Genomic DNA, 12092 nt, shown 5'->3' on the forward strand with positions numbered 1-12092 from the left:
AAAGATACAGTGTTATATATAAGTAGCAGTGCTGGTCAATTCTAATGCCCTGGGCAAGTGAATCTGTTCATTTTAGTATGAATATATTAGTATAAGATGAACATTGTGTGTGTGTGTGTGTGTGTATTAAGCATGTATTAGATTTTCTGCTTTTGCAATCTTTTTTTTTTTTGCTCAATAAAATTTATACATAATTTATTCTGATTTGTTTCCCCCATTTACCTTTGACTTTTCCTTCACTTTCTGCAAGGGCATCCCAGGTAGCCACAACAGTAGGAGTTTTGCCTTTAATTGACCACACATTGAGGTTTTCTGGGGCACTAGCAGGAGCTGCAAAATAAACAGCAGACATTGGAAGGAGAAGGAGGAGAAGGAAAGGGGTGGGGGGAAAGGGACGGGGAGGGAGGGGGAAGGGAAGGGGAGGAGAAGGGGAAGGGAGGGGGGAGAGAGCATGAAAAAAAGAGAGAGAAAGGAGGCCAGGAAGCAAGAAAAAGGAAGAAAAAAAAGAAAGAAAGAAAGAAAGAAAGAAAGAAAGAAAGAAAGAAAGAAAGAAAGAAAGAAAGAAAGAAAGAAAGAAAGAAAGAAAGAAAGAAAGAAAGAGAAAGACTCATAAATAAACCATTCCTTTAGTGCCCAATAGGCTCGCTGTCTCACATCTTTCTTCATGTGACACAGGGATGCTTCATCCCTAAATATTTGCTTCTAGAATTTTTTTATTTCCAGTAATGCCTCTGGACTCTGAAGAGAGCATACAACTTTTCTTAGAAAACAAAAGTGATGGGTGGCTGCAACCTACTGTTTCTATTTGGAAATGTGCCCTTGTGCCAGGAATAGGACACTAGCTAAAGACTAGGAGACATTCTGATGGACTAAGGCTGATGGGTGGCAAACAGTATTCTGATCAAATGAAGCTCTGTGACAATTATAAACAGGTAGCAGGTATTCAGTGGAACAGCAAGCATCCTTCTGGCAGTTATTTTACAAGAATGTCCTTCAATTTCCAAACATGCCCATCGTTTACAAAATGCTGGAGACTCTGAAAGAATCAATATAGATGGTGGACTCCCATTTATTTCACTGCTTGTTTTCCATGCTACACTTTTACTGTCTAGTATAGATAATTCCGAGTTCTGAAGCCACCCATGCATGTCAGTATAGTACCTCTTTGTGGATAGGGTAGACGGATAGCCAATGAAAGGCCCGAGAGAGCTACTTTTATTGAGAAATTACTGGAGCAGCTCTATTGGTTAAAAAGACAATTAAAAGCAAGCTGACATCATGTTAAAGCAGTATGCCTGCTTTGCCCAACTAGGTAGCACCTCTCAAAACAGCAACTGTGCAGAGGCTGAGTTTATATGTCAGACCGAGAAAGTAGAAACCCATCCTGGGAGAGGTAATGGTAAATCATGTTCATATTGCTGCTAAGACAACTACCTTAACATAATGATTTCATTTGTTTTTTGGGGGTGGGGCGGACTGGAACCTTAACAATTCCAGAAAAGATTTACAGGCACCATTTTGATTAATACTTCATACATACCAGTTTCTGGGGTCCTCTGGTAAACTGAAACACTCCACTTGCCCTCCCTTTCTCCTTGTGAGATTTTAACTGCAAATTCATACATAGTGTCTGGATTTAGTTTATCTACCAAGACCCGCTTGATAGATGCTTGTTTGTAATCCCACCTTGCCGATTCCCCTTTCTCTCTGTAACGGACTGTGTATTGCCTAGAAATAATGAGGCAGAAAAATGCAGGATTAGCCAGAATCATTAAAAGTAAAGCAACAATAGCAAGGGTTCAAATATCACAACTTTATATACACAGTGCACCCAACCTCTGAAGAACTTAACAAATTCTTCGGAGATAGCAACTCTTGGTCAGAATATTCAGGATGTGACTGCAGAAGAATAATCTCAGTTTAATACATGTTGAACCTCACATTACAGCCCTCCAACAAGAGTGTTTGCTTTGTAAAAAGTCAGCTGCAGATTTTTCCATTGGAGAGAAAAAAAACCCTGTTTTTCCCTGGTTCATAGTAAGTAGTTAGAGAAACTAAGAGAGTCTACATGACTGCAACTTAATATACTGGTATGTAATGTATTCTGCACTGTTAATCTTGTCATCACTCCTTATCACCTAGCCTCTCTCACTTGTGACTGTATGACTGTAACGTTGTCACTTGTACCCTTACAATTTATATTGACTGTTTCTTAGTATGATTTGATTACTTATTGTATCCTATGACTATCATTAAGTGTCATACCTTATGATTCTCAACTCTTGACAAATGTATCTTTTCTTTTATATATACTGAGAGTATTTACACCAAGACAAATTCCTTGTGTGTCCAATCACACTTGGCCAATAAAGTATTCTTTCTTTCTTTCTTTCTTTCTTTCTCTCTCTCTCTCTTTCTTTCTTTCTTTCTTTCTTTCTTTCTTTCTTTCTTTCTTTCTTTCTTTCTTTCTTTCTATCTATCATCTATCTATCTATCTATCTATCTATCTATCTATCTATCTATCTATCTATCTATCTAATGATTTCAAATTAGATACTGTTGACTTGCTGAAATTCTTGCAAGTCTACCCCTTTCAACTCAACTAATCCTGTAAAAGAATGTTTCACAAGAATCTTTGCAGGAAAGAAATATTTTCAGTTTGAAACAACTGCCAAAAACTTAACAATGGAGTTTAGACACCCAATTACTGTAGGTATATTGGACGTGACATTAGGACTGTAAAGTAGTATTGGCTCTGTGGTTAAAGGGCAACAAATCAGTCAGATTTGTTTTTTCTTAAAGTATTGCCCAGCTATGCTAGATTCCCAAGGCTGCAAGCAACAATCTAGAATTGGCATACCTATGGCAAGCCTATGTAAAGAGCCCAGATAATGCTTAGTACTGAAAGTCGTGATAGCCAAACCTATGGAATGTATGCCAGAGGCGGCACGCAGAGCCCTCTCTGTGGGCATGCGAGCCATTGCCCAGCTCAGTTCCACTGCGCATGTGTGTGCATGCCTCCCACTGGCCAGCTTATCTTCAGGTCTTTGCCACGTATGTGCAGGGCCCACGTGGGGGCAGGATACATGCATGGGAGATGTGTGCACATGCGCAGGGGGTGGGGCACATCTGTGGGAGACGCACGTGTATTGAATTTTGGGGATGCACGCCTGTGCGCTTTGGGCACTCGATGCCAAAAAGGCTAGCCATCACTGACCTAGAGGACATGGGTCTTTTCTGCTTTTCACTGAAGGGATCTGTCCATGTAACCAGTACTGAGTGAGAGGACATGACTCGAACAGCAATGTCTTTCGTTTCTTCCAGTTCATCTTCCTCTGAAATGAGACAATGGGATTTATGGGCGTTTGTGACATGAATATGAAAGTTGATTTTAAGAAGGGAGAAGCTTACATAATCGCTGGGATAGGGATTATTTCCAAATTCCTCTAGACAAAGAGTCAGCAATCTGATTATTGGCAAAGAAGCCAACATGTGAAAGAAATAGAGTTTGAATTGGCTTTTCTCCTCCTCCTTAACTTTCAAAAAATATAAAAATATCAAATTCCACTCCATTTTTCTAAAACCAGCAAAAAATTACTGTGGCAGTACTTGACTGATTCTAAGAAAAACGTTTATTTATTTACATATCCATTTGTTTATTCAGCCAAGTATTCTACAAAAGCCTCCATATGATTTACCATGTAACAATATGAGATAAAAGCAAATATCGTAAAAACAAATAGTCAATACCGTGTTTCTCACAAAATAAGGCTAAGCCTTATTTTTTTTTTGAGCCCCGAAAAAATGGCTAGGCCATCTTTTCGGGGGTGACTTAATTTCCTCCCCCACCTAGAGAGGCCCATACACACGTACCTCTCCATTTCTAGGCCATTTCTATCGGCCATTTCTATCGGCCATTTCTATCGGCCGACGAAAGCTCCCCGAAGGCAGAGTCCCCAGCTGCTTCGGGGCGAGGCATGGCTGCCCATGTCCCCTCGCCATTAGGCAGTATCTTTCAGGTGATGGAAGCTCCCTAAGAGCAGTCACCAGCCACTTCAATCGGCCAGTAGAAGTGGCCTTGGGGCAAGCGCACACGCACACTCCCCTCACCATGAGGCCGCTTCTATCAGCCGATGAAAGCTCCTTTGAAGGCAGAGTCCCCAGCCGCTTCAGGGCAAGGTGTGGCTGCCCGTGTCCCCTCACCATTAGGCAGTGTCTTTCAGGCAATGGAAACTCCCCAAGGGCAGTCACCAGCCACTTCGATCAACCTCACAGAGAGGGGAGTGTGCGTGTGCGCTCACTCCGAGGCCGCTTCCATCAGCTGATCGAAGTGGCTGGTGACTGTCCTTGGGGAGCTTCCATCGCCCAAAAGACACTGCCTAATGGCAAGGGGACACGGGCAGCCATGCCTCTCCCCAAAGCAGTTGGACACTCTGCCTTCGGGGAGCTTCTATCGGCTGATGTTCTATCAGTAGATCGGGGTATTCTAGCCTAGGCTACCTGCAGGGCACTACTAAAGGCAAGTTTTCTCCCCACCCACCCCCACTCTTCCCCCCCATTTCTCTTCACCTCATGTAGTTCTAACGAACAATGTGAGAAATGGCAGGGAAACACATGGATTAAACAGGCCTAAATTTTGGGGGTGGGGCTTAATTTCACCTCATGCCTAGAAATCATGCTGGGCCTTCCTATTGGCGGAGGCCGTATTGTTGGAGAAACACGGTACAACAAAACAGTACTTGGATTAACTGTCAAGACAGTTTATAAGAGACATTGAAAGCTTAAACAAGTTACAAAATTTCTGCAGACAAAAGATTTTTTTTCATTCAAAGTGAACAGAGCTATCCTTTGCCTGTAGTATCCACCACTTCCAACTACTGTATAGCAGCTGTCCTAATTGACGCTTGCCAGATGAACTGAGTATGCAACAAAGAGAATTTCTTGGGTGTCATTATTCCAATGTATCTCAAGGTCATCAATATGGAAAGTGGTCATACTTCTTAGACTTCATCTAAGCTTTATTTCAAGCCTCAACGAAAGTCTGATTTCAGTGGTATTGTGAGAGATGGTGAAAAGATATTCCTTAGTACTACATAATGACTTGTTCTAGTTTTGAGTTGCTATAACTGGCCTATAAATATCTGAATACATGCATAAAAGACAGTGTGATATCGATTAAAACAAGAGTGGTTCAAGAATGTGTCGCATCTAAATCCCTATGAAAAAATGTCAACTCTAGCCCCACATTAGTAAGTGAATAATTATCATTATCAGCTGTAGGATTCACTGTAAATATTTTGAAGCAGTATCTTCAGAGAAAACAATGCAGTATGCAATAATTTATTTTTTATTACAGCGCTTTTGACCATTTCCAAGCCTGCAATGCACAATATTTGGTTCCACCCAGATACAAACTAGAAAAAAAAATGAGATACTTAGCATTTATCTGGAGCCTTTTCCCCAAAATTACATACCAGATGTGTTAAATTGCAACTCTCATATTTTCCAGTGAACATAACAAACAACCAATATGTCTTCAGAACAATTTCAAGACAATTTAAGATTTTTTTTAAAAAACCCTATTTGTAGAATAAAGCACATCTCTACAGTGCGTCTCTGGAGTTCCTAAATAGACGATAGGCAGCCTGGTGCTCCCTTCTTTGACTTCAATTCCCATCATCCTCATCCATCATCAGGATCAGTATATCCTGATGCTAAGAGCTGAGGGATTTGCGGTCTAAAAGAGAGCAGTAGAATGTCTTCTCTTGTGTTAACCTGAGTTTCACTTTCTAGCAAAAAAAAAAAAAAGGCATTATGCAATAATATGACTTGCCAGTTTGCAGACCGATTTCCAAACTTACCAGGGACTTTCCTCTTAGTTAATACAACCCGATGCACCGGTTGAGTACGCCCTGGGAAGTTCCTTGAATGCGGTGATACCAGATATACTGATTCAGATGCTGCACACAACAAGAAACACATACACGATTTTAATATATTTATTACTGGAAAGATTAAATGTCAACAGTGCTTGGCCCATTCAGGATGGAAGCCTCTGTTTCAAAGAATTCTACCTGAGTGCCCTTGACAAAAATTATAATCAGGGCAAATACTAGTACCAATGTTGTCAGCTCTTGTGGCTATGGGTCTCCCCAGCAAAAGTAAAACAATGTCAAATCCCCATATACCATTTTTAGGGGAAGCATTCTGAAGTGAAGCTCCAGATAAAACTCTTTTTTTTAAAAAAAGCCTCAACCTGAAGCTTCATTGATTTAAATTCTTGTGATATGAATGCCATTTGCACTCCCCCACAACTAATTAATCGATTTAATAAATAGCTAACAATATGTGCCAGCATTTATTTCTGATGGATGTAAGTTAAAAGTGAAATAAACCTGGATTACAAATGTTCCATTTAGTTGTAACACCGCAAAAATACTTCTTCTCTGAAGTCACTGCAATTTTAATCAAGTCTTTTACTAGCAGTGTATGTGCCTTCCTTTCTGAGTGCCCTGTCAATTTTCCTCTTTTTTTATAACAAGCAATTGTTATTTTATTTCTTGTTGGCCATGGAAGAACTTCATTCTTTGCAGTTTAGCACTACTAGAATCAATTTTATGATTGGTAACAAATGGTTATCATTTGTTAGTAGATGTAATCATTTGTTCTGGTGAATGAAATAACAAAACGCATTACCAAGGACAAGAGATCAAAGGATTTTTCATAACAAATAAAACAACATAACAGTGAGAACAATAAGCAGATGGTCAAAAACTTTCGCATAGACACAGACCTATTTTTTTAGCATAATGGGCTCTTTCTTCTTTTGGCAGAAACTTAAAACTCATTTTTCTGTTGCTCTCCCCATATCCATGAAGATAACCTGGATATCTCCGCGGGCTTGCGTTTGCTGAATGGGATGGTCTCCGCTGAAGGAACGACCTGCCAGATGATGAACGGAAGCGTGTTCTCAAAGGTCTGTTTGGCACTTTCTTTTCTTAAAAAAATGTAAAAAACACACAAACACGCAAGTAAACAGTTACTCTGATGCATTCTTTCTGTGTCCACTGAAGAGCCAACTTTTCAAAATTGTAGTATTCATTTGTTGAAAAAGGAACTGCTCACATGGGGAACTTGAATTAAAATAGAGGAATCTATCTATCTATCTATCCATCCATCCATCCATCTACCTATCTGTTATCTATTTATCTATTTATTCTCTCTCTATCTCTTATCTATCTATCTATCTATCTATCTATCTATCTATCTATCTATCTATCTATCTATCTATCTAATTTCCAAATAGCTCACCAAACCAAACTTGCTCTGGAAAGCAGAAGGATACAAATAGAACAGGTTGCTGCTTTTAAATACTACATGCACATCATGTAGTAGCGTTAGTCCTAAGATCATCAAATGCTATTAAACATTTTTTGTTACACAGATGAAGCTGTAGAAATCTCCATTGCAGCAAACTCTGAAGCAGAGGTGGTATTCAGCAAGTTCTGACCAGTGCTGGAGAACCGGTAGCAGAAATTTTGAGTAGTTCGGAATACCACCTCTGGCCCCGGCCCCATCTGTTCTTTGCCTCCCAATCAGCTGGGACTTCTTTTGTTGCCTGCACAGGAGAACCGAGCTGGAAAGCAGGTTAGTGGGGTGGGGTGGGGTGGGAATGGAGATTTTGTAGTATCCTTCTCCTGGAGTGGGATGGGAATGGAGATTTTACAATATCCTTTCCCTGCCACGCCCACTAAGTCATGCCACAACCACCAAGCCACGACCACAGAAACGGTAGTAAAAAATTTTGAATCCCACCACTGCTCTGAAGCCAAATCCACTACAGCTCAGAAGTAAGAATTTGTGCAAAAAAATGTGCTGGAAGCAACACAAACACATTTTTTGAGTTCTCACTACACCAAATGGAACTTCAAATATCCAATTAAAAGTTGAGAGAGAATGTCCAAAATCCAGGTAAGACCTTGGAAGTTAGGGATAAACTCCTGGTTGCAAATCCAGGTGTTTTTTTCAGCTGGACTGACCCCTTTAATTTTCACAGATAATTTCCCTTCTCCAAGCAACAGGCTGTGTAGCAGGAGTGAGCATTATATGAGTTTTCTGCACCATTCTTAACCTCCCTAGGAAATAACCAAACTAAGCAACTGCTCACCCAAGGAATACAAGATATGGCATTAACAAATTAACAGGCTGCCACTCCATGGCAGAAATTGGCTAAATCATGGTGTTTGGGAGCAAATAAAATATTTACAGAACCTTATTTTCCCCGAGAACTGCATTCTTTAAAACCAGGCATGAGTCAAGCTTGAGCTGGTGAGAATCGAAGTGCCAAACTTTTGGCTGCTGGCAGTCAGCAGAAGTAGCCTGCAGCATTGCATTCTAATCACTGCGCCACCATATAACATTATGAAAACCCAAGATGTAAACTAAATTAGAAAGTTGTGAGTCAATATTGGATTTGTTGAGGACAACTGGAATAGAGATCACTGAGCAAGACAATGGCAAACCACTTTTGTACTGCACCAAGAAAACTATATGAACATGCCCCTTCTTGCCTAGAAGATAAGATCAGTTCAAGGGAGTTCTTAAAAATACAGTATGAATTGGCCTTTAATTTGTCATATGACAGGAGGCTTTATTTTGTAGCTGTCCAGTTACATTTGGCTATCTTAAATAGAAAAAAAAACACTAGAATAAGCCTAGAATAGTAGTTACTTCCAAATGACCGAATCATTGAAAAGAAACTGGTGGAAATAAGCCAAGCTAAAGGTCTGCTAAGATGATAAAAATCAGCTGGCGCAAAATCAGGGTTTTCAGAACAATAGGAAATTAAAGACTTCTTAGATATCAAAGAATTAACAGTAGAAAAGGAGTAATTTTCCCTCCAAGAAGAATAAATTGTTATTTTATATGTATAAATGAAGGTTGATGTGGGACATTCCAACATGCTTATTCTATAAAATAAGCATGCATGCTCAGATAGAATTGATGGTATCCGGATGCACCCATATGTTTTTGGCACAACCTAAAAATTTCCGATAGGCTACAAAAGTACATAAGAGTGAGCTGATATGCTTAAACACCAACAAAACGCCTTCGTGTTCATTGAGGAACATTATATAATGTAAATAAAAGCAAACTAAGTATACACAGGTTATATGGTGAGTGTGTAATCTACAACAGCTCCCAAGATACATTAGCTGCATTTTCAGTATTTGCCAAGCATATATTCACATACCATTACTTCCCATAATAAAAGTGTTAGTTGAAATATTGTACAGATGATGAAAAACCACAATGAAAAAAGGCCAAACAAAGAGCAATCTAGATTCACGGCATGCATTTAAATTGGCTGAGCTACAGAAATAAACCACATGAGTTGAAGAAAAAAAAAATCACCAGTCCAGGTTGTTAATGAGAAGATTTGACATGTAATCTTCTAACCACAAGTAGAGAGGCACAAACACTAGCACACACAATGGAGATGAAATAAGAGGCAATATAATAAATTCAAGATCCAAGTCATTAAGATATTGCAGTAGTGGAGCAAAGTTGAAAGGGCTCAATCATGCAGATGTGGAAACCAGTTATGGGAAGTTAAGGGGTAGGAAAATGCAACTCATATGTAGTATAGCCAGAAAAAAAGAGCACAAACATATTGTTTTAAACTGAAAAGGTTATTCAACTAAAAGCTATTTATAGACAATCACAAACATTGAAGGTGGGTGACTTAAATTCAGGTAAAAACAAACAAAAGTGCACACATTTATGTAAAATAGGATGGGCAACAATGGCCCCTCTATGACCTGTGGACTTCAACACCCAGAATTCCCGAACCAACCAGGCTAGCTCAGGAATTCTGGGAGTTGGAGTTCACAGGTCATAAAGGGGCCATAGTTGCTCACCCTTGATTTAGAAGAAATACCAGTTTATCCAATTCCACCATAAAGCCACACACACACACACACACACAATAGGATTGGATAAAATGAGTAGCACTTACCAAGGCTAGCAATCTACACTCCAATTTAATGAACAAGCCACTGAATTCCCCACATAAAGAAATGTGCTCTTTAGGTGTACTGAACAGTTCAATGGATCCATAATAAGACAAGAATACTGAGTGAAAGTGAATTTCATGACTCGTGAGAAGTGAATGCAATCATCTGACATAGGATTGGTCTCAAGCTGTCATCAAGCGGATCCAATGTCTCAGAAACTGTTGGTCATTAAATAAGGCCAAAGAAGGACCACGTATCTATATAAAAAGATACATGGCAATTATCCTTTGAAGTTCTCTTTGGTAAGCTACACAGGAGAAACTATTCTTATTTTTCTATAACAATCCACAACTACACAATGCCAATTATAGAGTGCCCCTAGGAAAATCAAAATGGTACAAGGACGCTTGGATCATCATTACGCCATTGGTCTGTCCTGCAGTGTGCGGTATGGGAAAGCAGTCACATGCATTGCAATGGCATCTTTGCATTTTCCCTAAAAGGTCCCAGAGTCAATAAAGCTACTTTTCCTTTAGAAGAGGGTTCCCCAACCATGGCAACTTTAAGACATGTGGACTTCAACTCCCAGGATTCCCCAGCCAGCAAGAACCTATGCCCTGCGTCCACTTCCTTCAGCATATTTGTCCAATTAGGCATCAATACAAGATCTTGCTTGTCTTCTGCTACTCAGATTCTTCCTTCTCCCACCCAAAATGCTCACGCTTTACATAGTTTCCCTGCTTTACCTTCATTTACAATAATCAGGGAGTTGCCTTTAATCAGAATCCATCAAGCCAACTTTAAATCCCTACTGTCACACCTGAGCCTCTGGACAGCATGAAGCAATTATTAAGATATTCAGTATGATGTTTATTCCCCTCTGTTATTAAGCCGTGTGCAAAAGGAGGAGTGGGATTGTGCAGGTTGTCCCGATCCCTTCAACCAGGGATGTCAAATTCACATCATTACAGCAATGTCACGTGACATATTGGGGCTTTCCCCCCCTTTGCTAAATCGGGTGTGGGCGTGGCCGGCACATGACGCATCTGGCTCACAGGCTGAGTATTTGACAGCCCTGCCTTAAACCGTTTGCACAGGATCTGGAGAACCAAATCACTAAAGCAAAGGGTCCCGAACCCCAGGTCCGTGGACCAGCACTGAGCTGTGGCATGCCAGAAACTGGGCCACGCAAATAAGCAAAGAACCGTCCACGGGATGCAGGCAACACACAAAACCACGCCCTCTGCAGTCCATGGAAAAACCTCTCTGCACAGAACCAGTCCCTGGTGCTGAAAACAGTGATGGTATGCTACCAGTTTGGCCCAGTTCACCTGAATCAGTAGCAAAAATTGCTACCATTTTAGCCAAACCAACAGTAAAAAAAAAAGAAAAAGCCCCCGATGATCAGCTGAGAGGAGAAAGAAAAGCGCAGGATTGGCCCTCCCACCTACCCCTGTGCTTTTCCTCTCAGCTGATTGGTGCTACAGGCCTCAGCTGGTGTGTGGAAAGCTGCACGTTAGGTGCGTGCATATTAGGTGTGCGTGCACATGATCACCGAGCCGGTCGTGGAACAGGTAGGATCCCACTGCTGACCCAGAAGGTTGGGTGGGCCACTACTTAAAGGATTCCTTTGATGAAACTGCAGTCCATATGTTGTGTACGTGGAACAAAGCCAGGGGTGGTGGGACTGAACTCAGTTGCCAAGGAGAACACCATGGGAGAGAACAGCAGAGAGGTCATACTAGATTGGTATAAATGCTCCAGGTAGAAAAGCTCTATTTTTCCTGGAAAATATAGCAAAAAACTAAATGCTCCTTAAGCCTAAAAGAATGTGTATGTTCCCTCTCTCCTTAGCACATCAGCAAATATTCTGAAACTCCCATGGGGGCACAACTCACGTGGATCCAGCTAACCATTAGTGCATATATTAAGCAGCTTAAACTTTTTAAAATTCCTGGCAAGTGGATTAACCACCGTTTCGTGTAGCTGGCAAACAGATCAGTCATAAAAGTGATTACTGACTTTTCTGCGCACAAGAAAAAAATGTCAGTAAGATTTTTATCTGATGCATAGTTT

General features: G+C 40.5%; 1 protein-coding gene and 1 long non-coding RNA gene across 6 annotated transcripts in view; both read right to left on the reverse strand.

Annotated features, from left to right (window-relative positions):
- Nucleotides 1-12092, reverse strand: part of LOC148127690 (uncharacterized) — a 288673-nt gene that overhangs the window by 108846 nt on the left and 167735 nt on the right. The gene's annotated exons all lie outside the window — the stretch shown is intronic.
- Nucleotides 1-12092, reverse strand: part of FNDC1 (fibronectin type III domain containing 1) — a 77590-nt gene that overhangs the window by 40257 nt on the left and 25241 nt on the right. For 3 of the 5 annotated variants that reach the window (XR_015744650.1, XM_087938834.1, XM_087938832.1), the window contains exons 2-6: nt 6794-6992; nt 5862-5960; nt 3218-3335; nt 1541-1728; nt 223-330 (exon numbers count right to left, since the gene is read on the reverse strand). Coding sequence is in view for 4 of the 5 variants with exons in the window: in XM_087938834.1 (XP_087794960.1) it covers nt 223-330; nt 1541-1728; nt 3218-3335; nt 5862-5960; nt 6794-6992 (712 nt within the window). In the remaining variant the exon portion in view is untranslated. Of the gene's footprint in view, nt 1-222; nt 331-1540; nt 1729-3217; nt 3336-5861; nt 5961-6793; nt 6998-12092 lie in introns of all 5 variants that reach the window. The other 2 variants (XM_026705076.2, XM_087938840.1) reach the window with 1 other exon arrangement.

Source organism: Pseudonaja textilis, chromosome 1 (genome assembly GCF_049901715.1).
Source record: "Pseudonaja textilis isolate UNSWEBS1 chromosome 1, rPseTex1.2, whole genome shotgun sequence".
Lineage (NCBI taxonomy): Eukaryota > Metazoa > Chordata > Lepidosauria > Squamata > Elapidae > Pseudonaja > Pseudonaja textilis.